Consider the following 24,500-nt stretch of genomic DNA (forward strand, 5'->3'; position numbering starts at 1 on the left):
AGTATCTTGATTCTTATAGCATCTAAACTTCAATCTGACTTTTATATCATTCTAGCTTCTAGAAGAATATATTTGCCCTACTATTTCATTGTTGATATAATTTTGTGTTGGACTTACTATATATATATTTAACACAACTAATAGTCTATGTATTCAGGTCTCAAAGCCCCTTCACACCCATGGCTCTTCTTTATATGATGAATGTCAGAAGGCTTTATGATAATTACTGTGATAAGACCATTCCCTTCCAAAACTTGACAAATTGTGTCCTAGCTTACCAAGCCTCTGGGTATCCTTGGAATCCTTTTCTACCCAATAGGTAGTCACAACCAAGCAACTGAAGGTCCTGCAAGACTTGAGACTCATTTTGGTTCCTTCCCTAGGAACTTTCCTAACACCAAAAAAAGTGAGTTAGGATGTGTAGATGGAACAAGAAGGTGTAATCTAGGCCATTCATACATCAGTTATAAGGTTATTTAATTCAGAGGATCCTTCAATTCTTTGCTCCAGTGAGATAACTCAGAATGTTGTGAGTATATACACATACCACTCATACTTGGGTAATACACCCCAAGACCTATAGTGAATGTCAGAAACCTTGGGTAATTATTAACCCAATGTACTATATAGTATGTTTTCTTATGTACATACACTCTTGTGATTGTTAAATGATTATTTGAAGAAAAAGCAAATTTTAGCTGTTATTTATTCAAATGCTCAGCTTAATAAGGTAAACAAATGCTTGCATATATTAGGAGATAATACCTTTATAGCAGTTAACTATAAGTTCTTCTCATCATTACTAACATTCAACGTGGGTATTGGTTATTATATTAGCTCATGCAGTAGAGATGTCAAGAACTAATGGAATGACTTTAATTGAAGAACACTTCTATTGCAAAGTGTATGAGGGTAAGATGTGTTAAATTTGTTTTTGCTTTTCTCCAAAAAGCTGAAAACCTCCTTCCCTATAGTAATTAAAAACAAACAGCAACCATTAACTTACTGTGGGGTTCTAATGGCCATACTACTGCTTCCTTGCATGGATGACTTACTGATCTAAAGAAAGCAATTCACCACTGAAATTATCTTGAAAATTAAAAACCATCCAAGATAATGAATAGTTTCAATTTCTAGAGCACCAATTTGCGTGGACTTTCCCTTTTTTAACGCATTCTTCTGTGTACACACAGCTTGCTAACTAACAGTCTAGCCACAGAGAGACTCCATGTCAAAGAGCAGTCGGCCGACCTTGGTTTCTGAATGCTTTGGCTTTCAAGGTGGTCTTCATTCACTGATTTACTCATTCATTCAGCAAACCTTTATTGAAAAGCTTGTTTAAGTTAGTGTTTTCCAGGGTGCTTTAGGAAGTAAAGGAAATATAAAGTTATCTGCTCCCCAAAGAATTGTTTTTATGAGGTTTGAATCAAATTTTATTTTAATTTTGTCTTTTATTTAGTTAGTTGTTTCATAATTTATTTACCAACACTGTGTTACTAGTTATTTGGATAATTTACATTTTGGGAGTGGGAGCTATAAAAAAGTATGGGTTTAGCATCCCTTATAACAAACATTTGCCCATATTTCTAATGTTTCTTTGCAATTGAGTTTTACAAGCAGAAGGCCAACAGGCATGAACATAAAACATTGTCAAAGTAGATCCAAAGGAGAAATGGAAACAAAGTTTGAATCATTTCCCACAGCCACTGACAATGTGAGAGAGCATGTCACAGCCTCCTTCCTTTTCTGTCTTAAGAATGTGAATATCTGCTGTATGTCATCTATCACTGACACTTCCTCTTCAGAATTGTTCAAAGTTTCTTTTTAAGAAAAAGTGTAGTTCAGATCAAAAGTTTTCCACTAATACTGAGTCTAATGATGCCAAGAAATCATCAAGATTCCTTCCTTTCCTGCTAATGCTGAGTTTCTGAGTCTTTAATTTTCTTTATGTGTACACATGTTTTGTCTTCATGTATGCCTGTACACCAAAATGTGTGCCTGGTGCACCTGGAGGCCAGAGGAAGTGTCAGATCCTCTGGAACTGAAGTTAGAGTTTTGTGCCACCATGTGGGTGTTGGGAATCGAACTTCTGTCATCTGGAAGAGCAGCCAGTGCTCCTAAGACTCTGAGCCATCCCTCCAGCCCCTAGTTTTGAATCTTAGTTTCCATGAGTAAATGGAAGCAGTGAAACATGAGCATAAATGCAAGTGTAAGAAGACAAATACATCTTAATTTCATTGAGGTATGTTAAAATTAAGTATGTGTGATAGGTATTGTGAATTAAATTAAGTAATATAATAAACTATATTTGGTGTTTGTGCTTTTTCTTTTAGCAGGATTTTTTCTTATACAAAAGAAGAACTATACTTATCTATAGTATATGTGACTATAGTTATTTTATTGATCTTCTTCACTTTGAGTACATATGGAATTATCTATTTGTGAATCTATACAGTAACTCATTATTTAAGTGAAGATTACCGTAGTTAATGGATTGAATCTACAGCTGATTTCTCGATTGTCTGCTCTGTTTAAAACCTTACCTTTGCCCATGTTGTTTTCCCAAAGCTATACTTGTTATGCATGGTTCCCATGGACTGTTTAGAGACTGAACCAAAGCTTACTTTAGGGGAACCTGTGGTGTAATTCCGGGTTAGCCACTCTCATTATTCTAAGGTGTTCTGTCCTTCCTGATTCTGTATCTAAGTTGTAAAGTCCTCTTCCTACTCTTATGTCATTGGTCTCACTGTTTGTTTTCAGAACCATTGGACACAAAAACCGGTTGGTCAAAGTCCCCCGTGGTCACATATGGGTTGAAGGCGATCATCACGGACACAGTTTTGATAGTAATTCTTTTGGACCGGTGAGTCAACTTGTACCTTGTTTCTGAGAAAGTTGTATTTCAAAGGTGGAAAGCAAGTGTAACCTGATAGTTTGCTCTGTTCTTTCGGCCAAGTGTGATGGGAGACTTTGTAATGGAACACTTTATGTTGGGAAAATTCCTTTAGGCTATCAACAACGTGTGTGTGTGTGTGTGTGTGTGTGTGTGTGTGTGTGTGTGTGTGTGTGTGTTTCACAACTGTCTGACTTTCCAATTGGAAGATCTTCATTCCCTCACAAAAATAACTTCTGCCTATGTTTTCAGTTAATGTTTAACCAATAAAATATGTAAGAAGACATACAGGCAACAATATTTCTAAATCTTTTATTCAGTCCAACAATGGTAGAAATCATAATAGTCAATGTGGGAGCAGTGGTGGGTTTCCTTGCTTCTCTCTTGTGGCCCCATCTCAGTCTCACAATGAAACTGATGTAAAACAGTTTATCAGGAGAATGGTATGTACAAATTTAATATGTTTTAGATGTCACAATCAGCCTCATAAAGAATCAAAGGCCTTTAAAATGGTGAAACTCACCTACCTTTGTATTAGGTTGAACAAAGACAGGTAATTTTCAACAAGTAACTAAATTGTGTGGAGAGGCTAAAGGAAGATAGAATGTATTTGAACAAGTCAAGCTTTCTCAGCTATGACTCTTCATTGAAGAATGTTTCTTGTCTTCAACGAGAGGGAGGACAGCTTTCGCCTGCGAGTTTTAATCTCCTGCTTTCAAGAAGAAAGGAAGAGATTCATGTGCCCACCTCATGTCTGTTGTTTTTCAAGTACCCTTAGCTCAAAGTAATCCTTGTGTCAGAGTGGCATGTTTGGGGGTGGCACATTCTGGTACTGTTCATAAGTGACATTTTGTTAGCATTTAACTTATAGCAGAACACAGACATACTCTCTTCCATGCTTATCCATAGAATGTGACTACACTGATATTTTATGGATTTTTCTTTACTTTGAGTGCATATAGAAACTCTCTCTTTATGAGTCTTGACAGTAACTCATTATGAACATGGAGAATTTCTTGCTCAATGGAAACTGCAGCTGATTTCTCCATTGTCTGGTCTGTTTCAAAGCTTAACTTTGCCCATTTTGTTTTCCCAAAGCTATATTTGTTATGCATGTATAGGACAAAGCAATTATTTAGGATCCTTACACATGCTTGGATAAAAAAATATATCTTCATATTTTGTCAAAAATTTAAAGGTTGAGCTGGGATAAAAAATATATCTTCATATTTTGTCAAAAATTTAAAGGTTGAGCTGGGCGGCAGTGGCACATGCCTTTAATCTCAGCACTCAGGAGGCAGAGCCAGGCAGATCTCTATAAGTTTGAGGCCAGCCTGGTTACAGAGCAAGATCCAGGACAGGCACCAAAAGTATGCAGAGAAACCCTATCTTAAAAAAGTAAAAATAAAAATAAAAATTGAAGGTTGTGGTCTCTAATAAAAAAGTTTCCTCCATATATTGTGAGGATTGGTGTTATTGCCACTAAATACGCTGCCACAAGGACTTAACTTTGGTGAAAAGTGTAAGAGCTGGATTTAATAAATATGTGGAATTATGGGAGAAATTTTAACATTTATTTTTTCTCTAGTCATACAAGATGATTTAAAAAAAAATCCTAAGGCCTATACTTGCCTTTGAAAAGTAGTTATATAAAAATATTATTTAATAAAAGTTCTATCAAAGATGAAAGAAAAATGAGAAATGTTGGGATGTTTTGTGCTGCTTGCAGTGCAGGGCAATTGTCTATAGTGAAGAACTCAAGTAGCAACTTGAAAGAAAATAAATCACTTGAATATAGCTCTATTTCTTTGGCCAATAAGAGTACATGTTCCATGTGATTGGCCAAGTCCATAATAAATGTTATTTAACTTTAGTGAGTTTTAGTTCATTCTTGTAGTGATTTTGAAATGAAGCATTACTTGTGTTGTTTTCTATCAACTGTATGTATGTTAAGGTACTGATAGTAAAATCCTAAAGTTTGAGGAGTTTGGTATTTTGTTCATTATTAGACTGAAGCTGGTGAAATGCTGTTCATGTAATTTTTATGACTGCCAATCAGTTGATTTATCTTTGCTTTCTTACTGGAGAAAGAGGAGAGGGCCTGGAAGGATGGCTCGTGAGCAAAGGCTTGTTTTGTATGCACAAGGACCTGACTTTGATCCCCAGAACTCATGAAAAGCAAGGCATGGCGGAATGTGCCTGTAGTCCCAGCACTGAGGAGGAGGACTCAAGAGGATGAGACTCATTGGCCAGCCAGTCTATGCTAACTGCTGAGCTCCAAGTTCAGTAAGGGACTCTGGCTCAAAAATATAAGTTGTACAGGGCTTGAAGAAGACAATAGACACATATACACACGCACAGACCAAGGCATACATATATTAACAGGTATGCACACATGACTACGCACGTACACACAAATTTTTGAAATGGAAAAGACAATAATAAAATTGTGAGTTGGGTGCTGGAAATTCCGTAGTGTCTGCGGTGTGTCCTGTAGATTGTGCAGCTCTTGTGGCTCCTTTTTCTGCCTTACACTTAATAATGGTGCTTTGAATCATTGAACTGTGACTAGAGAGACACCCACAAAAGAATATCGGATGTAGATGTGTCCTCTTTTTACAATGGAAGAGAATAAGAACTCACTGGGTTTATTACAATAAAAAAAACCACATCACATAAAACTGACAAACATGTATGTATCTCTCAATGCCGTTTGGTTTACACCAATATTTTAGGTCAAATCTATTTGTTAATTATAATAGAATTAATAATTTGAGTAAAAACAAAATTATTTTGAAATCTAGTTATTCCACCCTATTTATGGATAGAACATATTTATGCAAACCTACTTTTGATTTATGGGTTTAAAAAAGCTGTTAATTTTCATTCAGGGAACTAATACTATTTCTGTTTTCCAAAATTAAGTGAAATACCTCTTCTAGAATTAAAAAAAATTCCTCACATCATACACTAATCTATTTGTGGTTTCATGAGTTTTAATATCTGCATTTTTACTTTTAGAATGTGCTCTTTGATTCTGCTCCAATAGCATCCTCCATTGGGAAAACTTCTTCTTAGTGAGTTCCCAAAACAAAGCAAAACAAGAAAGCACAAAACAGTTAAATAAATTCCATATAATCCTTATATGTGTAAGCTATGATGCTTGAGTATAGGAATTTATTTTATTTGATTATTTGCTGGTCTGTTCAGACTGAGTATTTCTATGTATCCCAGGCTGGCCGTGACCCCGCAATACTCCTGCTTTGTCTTCCAAAGGGCTGGAATTCCAGGTGCACACACCACATCTAGCCTGAGTGTAGAGATTTCTGAATGCCTTTTCTACTAACCATTGACTATATGATTCATCTGTTAATCATTTTAACTTTATTTATTCTAAACATTAAATGCTGATCTTAAATCATAACACTGTACTTTTAAAAAGATAGTCTTGAGAATTACATTTTCTGTTAAAATTCTCACTGGAGAGGTTTGCTTACCTATCAGTGTATTTAAAGATTATACAGAGAGGGTGAGTGAACTTCATGTTTCCATATGCATTCTTTATTCATTTCTCCCATTGAATTAGGTAATGTACTTTCCTTGACATTGACAGCTTACCTGCCAGAGTCAGGGTTGCCTGGGATGCATCCCTTGTGTGTAGAATGAATCATAACTTTCCATCTGTATTTGGCTCCCACTCAACTTCACAGTACCTGTCGCTGCTTCTCACATACTTCATGTCTTTGGATAGTAATCAGCCTTGTTATAGATTGTGCTTGGGTTGATTCCTTGGTAGCCAATGGGTAATCAGTTACAGGAGGTACAGTTAGCTGACTATAACTAGATTCTGGTTATACCAGTTTAAAGTTCCCCCTGTGTTCCTATGCTCAAGGAAACATTCAGCTATAATCTGCCAAAGAAGACTCAAGAAAACAAAAGTCTCATCCTGATATTTTTGGGTTTTGCTGTTTTAATACTTCCTGTGTACTTCTTATCACTGTCATTTGCCTCTTTGATTGGTTTTGCTGAAACTGTGTAGGATAGAAGTAGAACTGACTGATATTATGAATGAAAGGTTAATAGTAGCTTATTAATAAAAATATATTAACAATAAGCTGCAGCAATAAAGAAAGTCACAACAGGAAGAGAAATCATAATAACTTCTGGTCCAACATCCTCCTTCAGTTTCTTGAGGAAGACGTCATTGAAAGAAACTGGGGCACTCTTGTACCAACACAGGTCACAAAATCAAACAAGAGGAGGCGGTGTGGGTTATGAACTCTCAGTTCCCCAACTGGACAAATTTCTATTTCCACATGATTAAAAAGAAGAGACTTCTTCTCTAAACAACTTGTAAATAAGTGATTGATAAAATGAGCATATTCACACAAAATTAAAATGTTAATAAGCAACCTGAGCAAATTAACATAGAACTTTAATTAAATGACATGATTTAGCCACAGGGTAAATTTTATGTTCATGAAAGTATGCTTATAAATTATTTCAATGATATAATCAGTATTGATAACATTGAGTGGATATATAAACACAAGGAAGTAATTATACAGCATTATATTGTCTCCAGTGTTAGGCCAATGTCTGTTTCTTTTCGTACCATTGTAATTGCCCACATTTTAATGTTGTTGAAAAAAATTTTATGACTTCTATAATTATAAACATATATTTGTTTCAAAGCTCATTTAAAGATGATTGAATGTAAATGACATGTAAAATGTAATCTATCTCTTTGTTCTATAAAAATTCTTTACAATGCTGTGACCAGATGGAAAAATATCAGATGTGCTTGGGTGTGAAAACTTTTGATTATGGTTAACAGACCACTATGAAGTACCTTTATGCTAAACCTCTGGGATAATTTACTCAATAATAGAAAGTATCTTCTTACATATGGACTCCAATTTATTGCTGCAGCTTGGATTCCTAGTGTGAGACATAACTTTCATAAGTTTCTCTTAAAATTATAATTGGAAAAATTCAGAGTATATGACTACTTGATTTTATTGAATTGTATAAAAAAGATATCAGATGTAGGTTCATGATTACTTGGAATATTTTCTAAGCATTTCTCATAGTATCTCTAGCAGTGAAATTAGGATCTTCCCTTGGCCACCCCTACTGTTAGATGGCATTAATATATTTTCTAAAACAGATGCTGATGTCCTTCTATCAGCACCCAGAAGTAACTGTTCACTACAAGTGTTGATTTGTGCTCTGCTGACTAATAGTGGGGCATGAAAGGCAATGTGCCATTACAATGTGGATGTGTGCTTCACAGCTGTGAACTTTCAAGGAGTAATTTTTAACTACTTCAGGATAGCAAACTCTTCCATCAATTAAGATACATGCTGGACTTCTCTCTTCCATTTATTATAAATGTGCATTTCAGTGCTCGTGTTTGAACGGTTCTCATTAGTATTCATTCCTTTTGGTGAAAACATAACTCTGACTCTTCTGATGGTCTCCATTTAGCTTATGCTTTTTCTATCTTTGAAGTTTTTCTAACATTTTTATCTTGCTGTAAGTCATGAGCCTCTGAGATAGTTTCATTTTGTGCTGCATGGTGATTTTTCATAAGGAAATATGTCATAATAGAAATTCCAACATCTACAGAGAAATCAAAACTGAGTAGTTTAGTATCTAAAATAAATAATTTGTTTGGACTATATTGATCAAAAGACGTTAGGAAAAAACTTTGAACATTGAATTTAAACATTTGAATTTAAACATTTCAAAGCCAAGGCATTCTTTCTAAAATGTATAAATGCAGTTTAATTTTTAGGTTTGTGATCACAGTGTCACCTTGTGAACAATTTCTGTGTAGAGACCATGAAGTAGAATGGAACAATTTCAATACAGAAATTATTATGATAGAGTGTCTCTACCTGAGAAAGGAAACTACAGCTTACGTGGAATATGAATTCTTTTCTGTTCCAAGTCATTTGGAAAAGAGCCAATCAAAACTCTTATTTCATTGATACATAATTAAACAAAGCACTGATTCCCCTAGAACATTTTTGAAGAAACTATGCCTATTAGGTGACAATAATTTTAGCAGTAAGTGAACACTAGAAATACTAATGATTAAAAAAATTCCTGATAGTACAAGAGAGATGATATATAATAAAGTAAGGCAAACCACAATTGAAATTCCATAGGATTCCTTGTAAAGTCAATGAAATTCAAAGAAGTTTTTCACTTTAGAAAGTAGAAGAAAAATAAAGTTTATGTTCCCGTATTATGTAAAGCCCTTCCCTTAAGCTATGGGGACACATTGTTTAGCATCTTCTGCTTGTAACTGTTCTTTTTAACCTGTGGATTCTCTCAGTAGAATAGATGAAGAGAAGCAAGTTTTATATAGTAGGGAGAGGCTGTAGGTAACATGTGGGAAGTGGACATTCTTGCAAGTTAGCAGATTATACCTGTTTTAAAATTTCCCCATATTATGTAATTTTTATTTCTAAAAAGTAGACTCTGTGAGCAAAGCAGCTGGAACAACATCTAGGAGTTGGAATAAGGATAGAGGGAAGGCAGTTTTGTTATTGTGGAGACAGTATGTCAAAGAAGGAATTGGGATGCAGTTTGGAAAAATGTTTAAAACATTCAGAGATTTTTAAGAGCAGAGATTCAAATCATGGCCAACAGGGAACATGCTGAGTTTGTCTTTGGTCACTGTCACCAAGTGTAAGTAGAACTCAGATGCAAAGGAGCAGGGAAAAGGGCGGCAGATACCTCAGTTGCCAAGACATGGCCTGCCTTTGAGGAAAGATGGGACCACAGGCACAATCAGACAGTAACCGTTGTGACAAGTAGTCCAAGTTGGGGGCAGGACATGTATCTCAGGAAAGCAGTGCATTTAATTACAATAACCCCGTGACAACCTGTGAAATCTCCTACAAGAATTTGATTGGATACAATATTCTGAAATCTGTACAAATGTTAACTCTTTGGTAGAATCTTGCATTACATAAGGCACTGAGGGTGTTCTATGTTTTGTGAATAAGGTGGTTTATGCCTAGAGTGGTTAATATTTTGTTTATACAATACAGAATAATTTTGTGGACTTACTTAGAAGAATGATTCGACATTTTATTATCACTGATGTGTCACGTTTTCCTTATGTAACTTCTCTGAAGCTCTTAGATAGCTTTTATTTACAATCAGCCATTTTTAAATAAAGAAAAGATCATTAGAATGTGTTGACAGGATCCATGTAAAGTGTTCTGTTCACACATCTGAAGAATGTTGCTTACGCTTTAGTTGGCTGTAGTTTGTTCTTGTTTTATAATACAAGCTTGTTTAGTAAAAACTTTTTGTTCGCAATAAAAATACATTCTGCATTTGTAGAATAAATAGTGATAATTTGACATCATAGGGCCCCACCCTGGTGATTTCCATGTCATTCTTCCCATAATCCCCTTTCAAGGATTGGAAGCTAGCAACCCCATGTATTTTTTTAGAGGTATTTTTTTACTGGACTGATGTACTCACAGGCATGCATTTCATAAAAACATAAAAATCAATTAAAGGAGATGTCATTATAATGGAAATATCTGTATGAACAGATAGCTAAGTCTCAGAAGATAGGCCACCTCTGGGGTTGTGTTAAAAATCAAGTAATCCCAATGTCGCAACAAGAAACAGAGCATCCCTCAGGATTTGCTTCAGTATTGGTTAGATATTTTTGTCTATATAATTACACATTAAAAAATGGCTTTTAATGAGAGCATAAATGCACAATATAGAACTGAAATATTATCCCTCCCCCAAGAATAAGAGCAATCTAGGCTTCTGTTTCTAATGAATCAAATTTTATGATTTATCTTAATTATCCTGCTATCATAGAAATAATTTTCCACATGATTTCATTTTCAGACAGGAGAATATCTGCAGAATTGTTATTAGACTTCACCACTCTGGCAGACAGTGCTCCTTCGGACTGTTTTGTTACGGGATTAAGCATGTTTTTTTTTTTTTTTTTTAATGAGGACTGTCTATTTAAAGACAGTGGGTCAAAGGTCAAGATTTGGTGAAAAAGATGCAGAGTTATTAATTTAGTAATTTTATAAGTGCCTAGAATTTTGTGAAAATGTGGGGTTTGTGCCTTTGTCAGATTTCTAAGATATAATTGGTGTCTGTATAACTGAGTCGACATAGAGAACGGAGAATGAAAAGGCCCTAAGAGGAGAGGCAGCTGCTGAATGTCCTGGGACTTAAGATTTGAAACTGAAGAGTCTCATTTAATGGGGTATTTAGTTAGTTTCTGCTAAACTGTGTCACTGCTTTCATAAAGACCAAACTATGTAAATATTTCTCTTTTGATTCAGATTCTGAGAGATAGTTGTACTACATGGAGAATGAGTTGTGGTAGTCATGTATTAAACATGAAATTAAGCCATTTATTAAGCAAGCAAAAAAGAACAAATTGCAAGTAGCAGTTAAACAGTAAAACATCACCAAATCTGAAGCTCACAACATCCCGTAGAAACTGACCAGGGAAACCTTGCATGAGACTTTTGGGCGGAATGGAGAAGAGCTATTCTCTCCAAGGTGAGCTTCTGGCTTCTCATTCCCACTGTAAGTATTTTTATGCCTTAGGATAGAGAACTAGTAGTAACACATAAAGGAAATAGTTTACATTTTATTGTTATGTTTTTAATACCCTTGGCTGTTTATTATTTTTGTTTTTCCTTGTCCCAGTATGAGGGGTCCAGCCTGCCACCAGACAGGGAGTTTTGGAAGAGACTTGAAATAAACATGCTCAAGTCTGGCCCATCTTTTTTCTCAGAGTCACTCTGAACACGCACAAACAACACATGACAATTTTCTCATACAATTTATATTAAAATACCTTTCTCTAGACATTTTTAGTTTTTCCAAACTTATTAGGTACTCTTTTAGAAAGAGCATTCTGTGTCCCAATCTCAGTGATTATATGTGCAAAGATGACTTAAAAGAGAAATACAGGGTCAAGTCTGACTTTAAGTAATTTTGGTGATTCTCTTCTGTACAATGGAGACTTGTGTGCAGCCTACCATGGATCAAAGTAACCATCCTTTTAGACATTACTCATAAGCAGACCCATGGGAATTTGTAGCTTAATAAAGATTGTCTGGCTTAGTGAGTCAACACGTGAAATGCAGCTTATTACTATGGTGGTCAGTCAGCACTGTGAGGTGCCTTTCATGATGGAGCAGCACAAGCCCATGTCTTCTTCACCAAACACATGTGATTCTTGTAATGTGACCCTTATATGATTTTGTTCTCATTCACCATCCTATCTCTACAGTACTCCTGTCTGAAAAATACTCTGCTTATATCATTTGATTTCTTAAGACAGTGTCATCAACATATATCTTTATTGTTGGAAGTGTCCCCTTTTAAGTCAAAACAAGGTAGGAAAGCCTGTGCCAGCCTCTCCTGCTTGACTTTATGCTAAATGTCATTGCTGGTACAAACAAGATAAGAAAGAAGACAAGATGTAGGGATAGAAAAGAGGATTCCAAACTGTTATTTTTCATTAATACTTAAAGCGAAAAAGAAATTTGCAAAACTCTTGACAGTTACATGAGTTTATTACTATAATAGCTATTATATATGATCAAGCTTGTCCAGAAACCATTAACAAGTAGGAGCATATTTTAAGGTGTTCTCATTTAAAATGGCAATCAAAAGAGGACATTCAGCTGAGGGCTAAGGGCAGAACAAACGGTTCAAAGGAACTAGCCTGAACTATTTAGTATTGTGTTAAAAATAGTTTTAAGTTCATCTTTCTTCTTATCTATGCTTGTCTGGGCCAGTTCGCCATTAGGTTTTGACTCTCTGTATTCTAGCTTATGCTGCCATTGCCTCTTCTGGCATTGACTTCTTCCTGTTCCCTCTCCCTAGAAAATCATTTCCCAACTCCTCCTACATGAACTTTGCTTGTGCCAAGATCTGCTACCTTTCATGGAATATGTGATGTAATCAGAGAGTGATTTCATGTGTGTAGAGAAGACTGTGAGCTTTGTCAAAGTAGGGACAGAGATCCTGTATCCCTCCTGGGAAGCACCACTGAACAGCTGTTTTAGCACCCAATGAATGACCAGTATGTAAGAAATAAATGTTCTTCTACAGCGGATTTCGGCTAACCGTGACCCTTTGGTAAGATCTAGCCCATGCCTATGTCTGTAAAAGTCGTGGTGATAATAATTGTGAATAAATAAAGTCCTAGTGAAAGGCAGTTCCACTCTGCTCTCCATTAGAAATGCCGAGTCAAACACATGTATCAAAGACATATGGCCCACAACTATGAGAAAAACTTCGTCAGTCCCCAGTTGTGCAAAGAGAGAACTTTAGAAAGATGAGTTAAAGACTGGTTGATTATGTTTGCCCCAGAATTTGAGGGTTAGAAATTTGAGCATGTGTAGAAGGCTTTGAGAAGCCATTTACATTTTTGAACAGGGCAATAATGAGTTAGAAGAGGCATCCTTAGCAAGACTGATTTGGGAAAATTATGAATGAAAGATTAGATTGGAAGTAGGCTCTAGGTAGAGAGTGCAATTACTTGATGATAGTATTAGTTCAAGTGGGAGATGATTAGGCCCTAGACGAAGGTGGCAGTCATATGAAAAAGTACATTGATGTACTTTTGATTGACTGTGTGTTAGATTCTGCTGCCTGGAATTAAACTCACTGCCTCTGTTAGAGAAGTCCACCAGCTTCAACAATGGATTCCCATACCTCATGGGCCAAATGTTAAAGTTCAACACAATAAGAAATCATTATATTTCTGTTGTCATTTTTGTGGAAAAGACCAAAAGTCAAATTGACAAGAGTAAGGTGTCCAGGGCTTTGTAGTTTGCTGATTGATTCAACTCCTATTTTCTTTCCTCCTTACACTGGTGTCCATGTCAGTAGGTGATGACCCACATTATACAGTCTCCTTACACTGGTGTCCATGTCAGTAGATGAAGACCCACATTTTACAGTCTCCTTACACTGGTGTCCATGTCAGTAGGTGATGACCCTCCCATTTTACAGTCTCCTTACACTGTGTCCATGTCGGTAGTTGATGACCCACATTTTACAGTCTCCTTACACTGTGTCCATGTCAGTAGATGATGGTCCTCCCATTTTACAGTCTCCTTACACTGGTGTCCATGTCAGTAGATGATGACCCACATTTTACAGTCTGCTTTCACTGGTGTCCATGTCAGTAGATGATGACCCACATTGTGCAGTCTCCTTACACTGGTGTCCATGTCAGTAGGTGATGACCCTCCCATTTTATAGTCTCCTTACACTGGTGTCCATGTCAGTAGGTGATGACCCTCCCATTTTATAGTCTCCTTACACTGGTGTCCATGTCAGTAGGTGATGACCCTCCCATTTTATAGTCTCCTTACACTGTGTCCATGTCAGTAGGTGATGACCCTCCCATTTTACAGTCTCCTTACACTGTGTCCATGTCAGTAGATGATGACCCACATTGTACAGTCTCCTTACACTGGTGTCCATGTCAGTAGGTGATGACCCACATGTTACAGTCTCCTTACACTGGTGTCCATGTCAGTAGATGATGACCCACATTTTACAGTCTCCTTACACTGTGTCCATGTCAGTAGATGATGACCCACATTTTACAGTCTCCTTACACTGTGTCCATGTCAGTAGATGATGACCCACATTTTACAGTCTCCTTACACTGTGTCCATGTCAGTAGGTGATGACCTTGCCATTTTACAGTCTCCTTACACTGGTGTCCATGTCAGTAGATGATGACCCACATTTTACAGTCTCCTTACACTGGTGTCCATGTCAGTAGGTGATGACCCACATTTTACAGTCTGCTTCTGCTCTTTCTCTCAAACTCTTGAGTTTTTGAAAAGAGGTACGTGCTCTCTAGAATGTAAGGGATCATGACAAGGAAAATATTACAGAAAAGTAAGTATTTCAATAGTTTAAACTGGCCAATCAAAAACTTGCTTCTAAATTGTCTTTCCTATTATTGTTCTTTTAAAATTAATATTTAAAATTCTTGTGCCAGATATGGTGGCAGCTTTAGGGAGGCTGAGGCAGGAGGATCAGACTTAGAAGGCTGTTCTGTATGATCTACATGAGACCCTAACTTACAGAAAAGCAAGTAACCAAATATATAAGAAAATAAATTTCTTACATGTATTTTATAATTAAAATATTTTTTAAAAAGAAATAAATTAGTCTTGCTGAAGGAATAATGTGAAATGTTTATATTAATCTCAGTTAACTCAAGTCTTCTTTTTATATACAATTACTATATGAAAGTAAGTATATCATTGATTGAAATTAACATGTAATCAGTGAGGAAAGGGGGACTTTTTAAGGCTTTATCAAGTTATGGCATATTGGAGTTAGTTTTGATAACTAGATCTGATTTGCATAAGACTAATATTGATTTACTAGAATCTACCTTATACTAACACCTCTATTAGGCTAAAGTATTCCTTTTGCCTCCAGTGATTTTATTTATAGAGAACAGTTTTGACCAAAGCATCTTTAAGGCCACTAACATCCTCTCATGGTGAAGTGTACCTGTCTGTCCATCTGCCTAATGTTTGCTGGGACTTGCAGGCAAATGAAACATTCCTCTCCAATTAGACAGGATCATATTTAGGTTGTTCATACAAATTACATTTCACTTAACAAATGACTAATGAGATCCTAAATTATGTCATCTTTCACGTCATTGTGGAATTATGGAGACATAGGTTAAATAGAACTTCTAATTATAAAATATTTTCTTCCAGAGACTTTGAAAACAAACTTGAATATTTTTGTTTGGACATTAAAACAAGATAAAAACAAAACCCCAAACCAGGTATTTTCTCAGTTTTTCAAACAAAGAAAACTTATTTACAAAATAGGGGATGGGAGTTAATAACAAGTTAATAATGTATAACTAAAGGCTGGTTTCATTGATATTATGTGTCTAGATTTAATGCATTACCCAGCCCTGACTAGCAACTAATAGAGCACAATGAGCAAGGCCCGAAGAGAGGTTGCTTGTTAGTCGAGAGGTTGCTTGTTAGTGTAGGTGATACGTAACGAGCTTTTGTCCATATGAACTATGCTGTTCACTTGTCGGTTTTCTTCATGTACTCTACGTTAAGCGCTGTGTATTTTATGAAGAACTTTAGGCACGTTTTTAAAAATAAGTTCTGATTGATTTTATTGTTGTCACATAGCACTTCTCTGCGTTTTGGTTAATAAGATATACCTTGCTTTTAATGGAAGTAATTTTCTCTTGGATGAAAGAACATTATGCTGTTAATTATTTGATTGCAGGAAGGCCTTCCTACATATTTTATGCATTTTATATTGGAACTTTGTATTAGTGTGTTATGCTTCTCCCCCATTAGAACCCTATCAACTCCTCAATCTTTTGTGGTCCATTATGCATAGTATTTGTTGTTCCTTTCCTTAAATTTAGCACTTGGCCTTGTATAAGACTCTGAACAAGATGTTCCTGACTTCTGATGAGAATTTAAATAGGACATTGCTGTTTGTGAGAACATTACCCAAAATTTATAGGTCATTGCTTATGTTTAGGGTGACCAACCTCTTTAGAATGTTACTTTCTAAATTCTCTGTTTTAAATCCTAGAAGCCTCACAAATAGTCACAGTGATGAGTAGCATGATGGCTTGTATTACTGTATCTGCTCAAACATGGCAACCCCACTTAAAAGTAAATCAACTAAAAACATCACGAATTCTGCAAAAAAGAACCATTTGCAGATGCACAATAAATATTCTATGTGTGCGTATATATATATATGTATATATTATCCTATACATTTTTCATAGTCAATAGTATGTAAAAAGAGCCTAGAGTAAATTACAGTGCCTTCAAAGATAATCATATGTTCTATGTCTCTAGTCCTTGATTTATTTTACCTCACAGCATTAGCCATTATCCACCATTCAAAATTGGGGGCATGGGTGGAAGAAAGGGAGCTTCTGTCTTGTAAGTGTTAGGGTACTGTGGCCTCTATCTCCTGCTCAGCATCACCACACATGTGAAGGTAACAAGGCATGAACATAATAAGCAGGTAAGGAGACCACTGTGTCCTGTCAGCTCCTCTAGGTGACTCTCAGAGACATTAAACAGTGCTCTAAATGTGTTTTTGGGTTGCTGGAGAGATGATGGCTCAGCAGTTCAGAGCACTTGTTGCTCTTGGAGAGGAGCTGGGTTTGGTTGCTAGCACCCACATGGTGGCTCACAATCATCCACAACTCCAGTTCCAGGGGACCCTATGCTCCCTTCCGGCCTCCTCAGGCACTAGACATACATGTGTACATACATACATATAGGAAAAATACCCAAACAACTAAAATAAATCTTTTAAAAAGGTGTATTGAACTCTGAGAGCTATTGCAGTAACACCAAAATTCACCTCTACCAGATGCCCATCTCTTCAGTCACAGGTCTGCTCAAGCTTCAAAGTGGCACAGTCTAATCCTGTTTTCAAGGCCATGGACAACTTCTCAGTGTTATGTGCCACAGACTGAGTCACAGAAAAAAGAGAATGATCAGAACAATCCAGAAAGTTTGTCTAAGTCAGTGGATAGTCCTAGACTGATTAACTGTGACCAATGGGACAGGGTCTGATTGGCAATTGATTAAAATTGACCTAGTTCGAGTCAGTTGTCTCTGCTTGAGTAAGCAATTATCAAAGGATTGTGTCCCATGTTTACCATGGGTTGAACAGCTAGCTTCCTTTAAAACGTCCAAGTATGTCCTGAGGAAAATGTCGTATAAAAGTTGTTGCAGCTCCCTTGAAACTTGCTGGTAGCCATTGTTCACAACTACCATTAATTCCTGTGTGAGAAAATGAATATATAACACTATGATGTAGTCAAAGATTAAAAAGTATACATGACAATGACATGAGTAGCTGGAACACTGACGTTCATAGTAGTGGTCACCTTCAGAAAAAGCATTAGGCTTCAGTGACTAAAAAAAAGATAAGATTGAGAACGTTGACAAGTGGAAAAGTAGAGATAAGGCAGGAGAGGAAGACAGAGACAATTTTGGGGGGGCATGAATCTGGTTGTCAGCAGAGAAGTAGAAATTCCAACACAAGTAACAATTACGAAGGCTTCTCCCTCTCCCCCTCCTCCCTATAAACCTTCAGTTTTCTAGGAATCACACCAGAAACCTCATCTATTGGCAAAGAAATGCACTAAACACCTTGTACAAACCTAGAGGCCATGGTTTCACCTTTCAGATTATAGTTCCACCCACAGCATTTCCAGATGTGCCTCACTTGTCTTTCTCATCAAAAGAGATAAAAAAGGGGAACAAGGCTTCTTAGCAACAGTTTCAGATGGAACTTGAGAGCCACTAAAATGGTATATATGGCTTGTGCTATGACAATTGCAACTTTCTTTTGAACTTGTACCCACACTTCAGTCTGTCTAACTTTCTGTGTGACTGACTCCTTCTTGGAAAAGCCCATACTCATGCTCTTTAGTGAGTCTTTCTTTTCCTGAGAGTCTCTCTTTCCCCTAACTCTTATGCTATAAGTCTAAAATATCTTTAACAAAATCTCCACCTCTGCTGTATCATACCAACTAGGCCTGAAATCCTGTTTAGCATCAAAGGTATGAGTTCAGGTTTAGCCTGAGTTGAGGTTCTTAGAAGCCCCTAGAACCCCTCAGGGTATTGAGGGTGGCAGTGTGGATCTGTGGCTCTGTCCCTTCATCACTGACAGAAGTATAAGTCTATCAGATGTGGAGGCCTGGGAGTATTTAATGTAGGATGACATAGGGATGCTGGGTACGTCTCCATGGGGCGTGTCAGAATACTAACACCCAGCCCCCTTGCTCTCTCTCAAATTAGTGACCTATTTTCCTTTCATTGTAAATATGTATAACTCTCTGTGTCTGAATGTGAGTGAGTGTGTGTGTGTATCCCGTTCAGTCCATATACTTGTATGTATATGATTTAAGGACTAACTACTTGCGATAACTAATTAAAGGGCTTTTCCCTGGGGGAGACTATTTCTTCCTCTCCCAGCATTCCTTAGTTACCGGTAGTTCTTTGTCTAGGATAGCGGCCTCATGAGTTTTGCCCCTTCCACATTAGCATGTCTGTTGGTGTTGTCCTTGTTCAGGTCATCTTTAGGCAGCCATGTTGGTGAGACTTCTGGGCTTATCTTCTCTGACATTTTTCGGAGATGGAATCTCACAGAAAGCATCCTGTTCTTCTGCCTCCCTTACTCTTATCTTATGCCTTCATCCTTGAAGGGGATTGGGATAGGTTAAGTGTCCTGGGTTTTTAGGAAGACACTCTCTCGATAATTAACATGCCTAGGTACAGGGTTAAGCAGGTGACATACACAGTAAAGAGGGCAGATGTGAAATGAAGGTGAAGATGTCAGCTTTATCCTGGGTCTGTTGTCTGCTGGCCCTGAGTAGGGATCCAAGGCTTTTCAGCAAACCAGAGCAGTTTCTAAGTGCCTGCTGGAGTAGCAGAGGAGATCCTAGCCTTTGTGTGTGTAAAGGAACCTACTCTCTTCTGGGGCTTTAAGAGCTGCTTTTTTTTTTTTTTTTTTTTTTTTTTTTTTTTTTTTTTTAATCACCAATAACCAGGTAGATGTGTCTGAGGGCCTGCGTTGGTGAAAAGCTGATCTTGTGAAGTAATTTAAAGAGCCAGTTAAGAATTATGGAGTGTGAAAGAGTCCCTGTTCACCCTTATGAATTGCTGAGCTTTCAGAGCCCTGGAAGTTGGCCTTGGTCTTGGTGTAATATATCTAAAGTCAAAGCCAAGCATAAGGTTGAAAGCATGAGACCTCACCTCCCTCCAGAGTTTATGTGGGCCTTGTTTCACGTGGTGCCATCTCTGTGGAGAAATCGGCTGGAAATCTCATGGTGTGACTCACCCAAAGAACAGCACTGAGTTGTGTGGTTTCAGTTGGGAGCAGCGCCAGCAAAGATTAATGTATTCTGTTTTAAGACCAAGTGTGCCTTCCAGATTCTGCTCTCCACTTGCAACCTATGCACATTCAAATCCAGGGCAATTTAAATGACAAAGGGCGATTTGCGCTGTTTAACAAATGGGCGACGGGTATTAATCATCAGACTTTTGGCAGTTTTGCTGCAAGACTGATAGGTTCCTCCGGGAGCTGCCTGTAAAAGCGTGGTTTTGTAGACTTGGCTTGGGCTAGTCTTTGTTGAATAATTAATTATAACTCTTTACAGAAATTCCCTTTTGTCTCCAGAGTCCGTAATAAAATGGCTATCATGTAATGACACATTCTAAGATCTATGTACAGATAGATGCAATGTGAGTGCCAGACGGTATTTCCTGTATCTTTACCATTCTCTTGTGTGTTTTGTACCTGTGCATATGTCCCTCACTGAGGGCCCTCTCAGAGTAAGACCTGTGACTCTTCTGAAGCTGTAGTGAGGTGTTCTTCACATCCTCTTCTTTTTTTTTTTTTTTTTTTTTCCTTTTCATGTTTCTCAGGAGATAGCAGTTATTTGGTTCAGGCTTTGTCAGGGTTATGTTCATGTCACCCAAGATGGTGATGTTTTCTGAGTGTTTGCCTTACTCTGCCTCGTAGCAATGTGTGATGCTTGCGGTTGACCACTTCCTTTTAAAAATAATTTGAGAACTTTCATTTCTCAGCTTCCTGGAACCCATATAACCACTCATTTCTCCTAAGCTTGTTCCACATTTCCATCCACCCCTGAAAATACAAACCTCTCAATGCTGTCATGCCCCCCAGATCTGTCCTGGCCTTCCATTGAAAGCCCTCATTGAGAAAATTGACTCTGTTTCTCTCAGTGCTATTTTTGTGCATTTAGTGTTCAGATGTACAGCTTCAAAACTGATCAGAGCTAGATGTTTACTAGGTACCTCCTATTTAATGCTCTGTCTCTGTTCCTTCAGACACCTATTGTCTTGCCTCAAATTTCCTCATTTTAGTAAATGAGGCTAGTCACCCAGTTACTAAGACAGAGTTTAGTAGGTCTCTTGAGGTCTCAGTTTGCATCACTACCAAATGGAGCCCACTACAAAGGCTAAAAAGAACTTCTACCATGAGTACTCTAACCTCTCTGTCTGTCTACTCATCCCAAATTCAATTCACCTTGTATCAGTATTGTAATTGCCTGTAACCTCTCTGTCCATAGACCCAACTTGAGCAGCTTCTGTTGGGTCTCTTTCTTGCAAGAAATAGTTCTGTGGTTCCTGTTACTATCAGAATTCAAAACACCCTCAGCATTTTCTCAGATTCACCTGATCTTGGCCTTCAGTCTTCAGAGCCCTCCCACCTTGGGACCCCTGAAGTGTTCTACTTCTCTGCCTGTACCCCTTTGGTACTGTTGCTGACTGAATATAGCACAAGGTCTTTCATCTAGTGCTTCCTCCTGCTGGATTTCTCATCCTCAGATTCTCCCCTTATTAGAAATTATTGCTTTTTAATTTTGTTGTATATGTATGGGTGCTTTCCCTGCATGCACATCTGTGTACCACTGTGTGTCTGATGCTCCATGGAGACCAGAAGGGGAGACTATATCTCCTGGAGCTGGATTTACAGATGGTTGTTAGTCACAAGTGAGTGCTGGGAATTGAACCTGTTGTGCCCAGCTCACAAGACCCCCAAGCAAGACCACCATAGAGCTGATATCTGATACAAGAACACAGAGGTTTTTTAATAAAGCAAGTCCGGGGTTTGGTCCATATTCCAAACACTCGACATAGTGGGTGGAGGAAGATGGCCCCTAGCATTCACTTTAAGGGGTTTATATAGGAAAGGTTTACATCCAGACAGTTACATATCTTGGGATTGGATGAGGGGGCTAGAGGTGAGGTAGTTCTTTGAAGTTACTGGCTGAACTATAAGCATGAAGTTATTGATGGCTAACAGGATTCAGGGTATCTACAGAGACATAATTTTTTTACTCCCTATATCCTGCTTTTGCTGAGCCCAGGATATATACATTCAGATTTATTGTTCCAGTCCTATTTTCCCATAAGTTCAATTTCTGGTCAGTTGAGTCCATTACTCCCCATATCCTGTTTTACCAAGTCCAGGATATATAGATTTATTGTTTCAGTCTTATCTTCCCATGAGTTCAACTTCTGGTCAGTTCTAAAACTACTGGTCAGCAAATACCTTTGAGGGCCGTGGAGGAAGGGAGCATCTCTCAAGATGGCTACTGATGTTTCCCTTTGAAACCTTGGTCACCTGGCAGAGCATCCAATACTCTTAACCACAGAGCCATCTCTCCAGCCTCATCTTCCTCACATCTTTGCACATCTCTCCTTATTTACTTCAAAGTTTTTTTCTTTGCTTTCAGTCTAAAAAAAAAAAAAACATACACACCACTAATGTATCCACCAACACTACCATTACCATTTTGTTCTCTTCATTGGTGTTACCACTATATTATTTCATTTTAAAGTTTCTTATTTTCCAGCAGAAAATTAATTAATCATCATTGTATAAACTAACAACATGACTATTGAATAGCATGGGAAGGTTTTATTGTAGACATGAGAGAACAGCCAGAGGCGTCTGGAAGAGTCCAGAGCAGAGAGAGAAAGAAGTAGACTGACCATGGCCAGCAAACTGGACATGGTCAGTGCTGTCTGCAAAAAAGGGAAGAGCAGCAGGGAATGGAGACTAGAGAGAGCACGCTGAGATGAGCAGGAGCTGGAGCAGGGGCACAGAGAAAGCATAGAGATAGTGGCCAGGTTATAAGAAGGGTAAGTACCTGGGTGGAGGGAAGGGCCTGGAGGCTGGTGTGGGGACATTGAAATGCATAACAGCTCCTGGTGAGTAGGGACTCAGTGAGCCTGGAGGCTATCCTGGACCTTGACTATGTGGAAAGGTGCCACAGTTGTATGTTAATTGTAGAGCTATGTGTCCTTTTTGCTGGAGGTAAGGGAAATGACTCACTTTGGTAGCTGCAGAACTGGCTTCACAAGTTCCTGAGGAATGCTGGCTTTTATCTAACTGCTAGAAATCCTCCTAGGGTCCAGGTTGAGCTCATTGCTGGATATTTGGACTGCCTTTTGGAGTCTGGGGAATTGGAGATACCTTTGGACCCGGCAATCGTGAGATCAGGGGCCTTGTCCTTTTGATTCACTGCTATAGAACACAGCTCCTGGTTCACAATAGACATTTAATACATCTTTGTTAAATTCTTCATCTGTGAGTTAGCTTAATACCACTAATTTTTCTTGTTTCAGAAATAAGAAGTCAGTAGCAAATGAAAAAAAAAGTGAAATTTGTTTACCATGGATATTATATTTTCCAGGAAGAAGTGGAGATGGATCCCACTCTAAAAACAACTGGGGATTCAAATAGGACAAAAAGAAACAGGGAGGGCTTTTAGATGGAAGACAGGGCTTTGCCAATGGTCAGTAGAACAGGGCAGGCTAAAACCTGACAGAGAGGCAGAATGGAGATAAAAGTGGTAGGGTTTTGGGGGGTCACTCAGAGTAATGGCTTTTTCATGTAGGTAACAATTGGACATAGGGACTGTCAGGATATCCACGGGATAGAAAAAGGCAGGGTCTCATCTCACAAAGGCTAACATGGAATCCAAGGGTTAAAACAGTGACAGGAGAAGAGCAAAGCTCTGGGTAAATAGGAGGAAAGCTCCTTCTTCTGTTCTCAAGCTCTCAACAGAATCCCTGTGATCCACAGCCGAAATGGCATGGCTGCCTCACAAGCTGCTGTTAGGACCACCCTGGGTGCTGGCTGAGACTTCCGGGCTCCCTTGGAACACTGGGTTAGTGGAACCCTGTAGCTTGCGTACCTCAGTAAGTCTTCCCCAAAGAAAAACAATACGGTTCTCAGACAGAGGCAAGTCATGACTTGGGGAACACAGACTCATGGGACACCGTAATTTTATAAACCCATGGTACTTACACAGAGTTCAGTTATGCTAACTGCTTGAAAATGGGCTGGGGTGTGTGTGAGCACATGAACATGCATGATTTTTTTTTTAGACAGGGTAGAATTTCAAAGACATTTTTTTCTATAATTTAGATACTCTCAATTTGGTTGACTTTGTTTGTAAGTCATGCACTTATGAGTGTTATGATTTTCTTTTTTAGGTGTGTGAGGATGTATCAACCTAAAATATATATATTTATGTGATTTCCAGTGGTAGGAATCTACAGAACAAGTTTTTTTATTAGTTAAATTTGTTCTTTGAAAATTTCATGCATATACATAATGTATTCTGATTGATCTCATCCTCACCTCCATTATTTCTCTCCCTCCTCTGTCCACTCTTCCTATTTACTGCTATTATCCTTCTCACATTCACTTCCTTTCGTGTGTGTGTGTGTGTGTGTGTGTGTGTGTGTGTATGCATGTCCTTCTGGATTTAACCAAGACCGTCTGTGTGGCTTGGGGATTGAAACTATCCATTGGCTCATGATGGGTACACACAACTGGAAGACAATGGCTCCCCTTCTCTCAAAGTCCATCAGTAGACCCAAAGCTCAGCCTTAAGTGGTGGGGTTCTGTGCTCCCATCCCCATCCATCTTCTGTTGAGAGGAACTTCTTGTACAGACCCAGTGTGAATAATCATAGCTACTG

General features: G+C 37.9%; 1 protein-coding gene across 4 annotated transcripts in view; it reads left to right on the forward strand.

Annotated features, from left to right (window-relative positions):
- The window catches only part of Immp2l (inner mitochondrial membrane peptidase subunit 2), an 858,278-nt gene that overhangs the window by 639,973 nt on the left and 193,805 nt on the right, over nucleotides 1-24,500 (forward strand). For all 4 annotated transcript variants that reach the window (XM_059279989.1, XM_059279984.1, XM_059279988.1 and 1 more), the window contains exon 6: nucleotides 2,761-2,863. In XM_059279989.1, the coding sequence (XP_059135972.1) occupies nucleotides 2,761-2,863 (103 nt within the window). The remainder of the gene's footprint in view (nucleotides 1-2,760; nucleotides 2,864-24,500) is intronic.

The sequence above is a fragment of the Peromyscus eremicus genome, chromosome 14 (assembly GCF_949786415.1).
Source record: "Peromyscus eremicus chromosome 14, PerEre_H2_v1, whole genome shotgun sequence".
NCBI classification, from domain to species: domain Eukaryota; kingdom Metazoa; phylum Chordata; class Mammalia; order Rodentia; family Cricetidae; genus Peromyscus; species Peromyscus eremicus.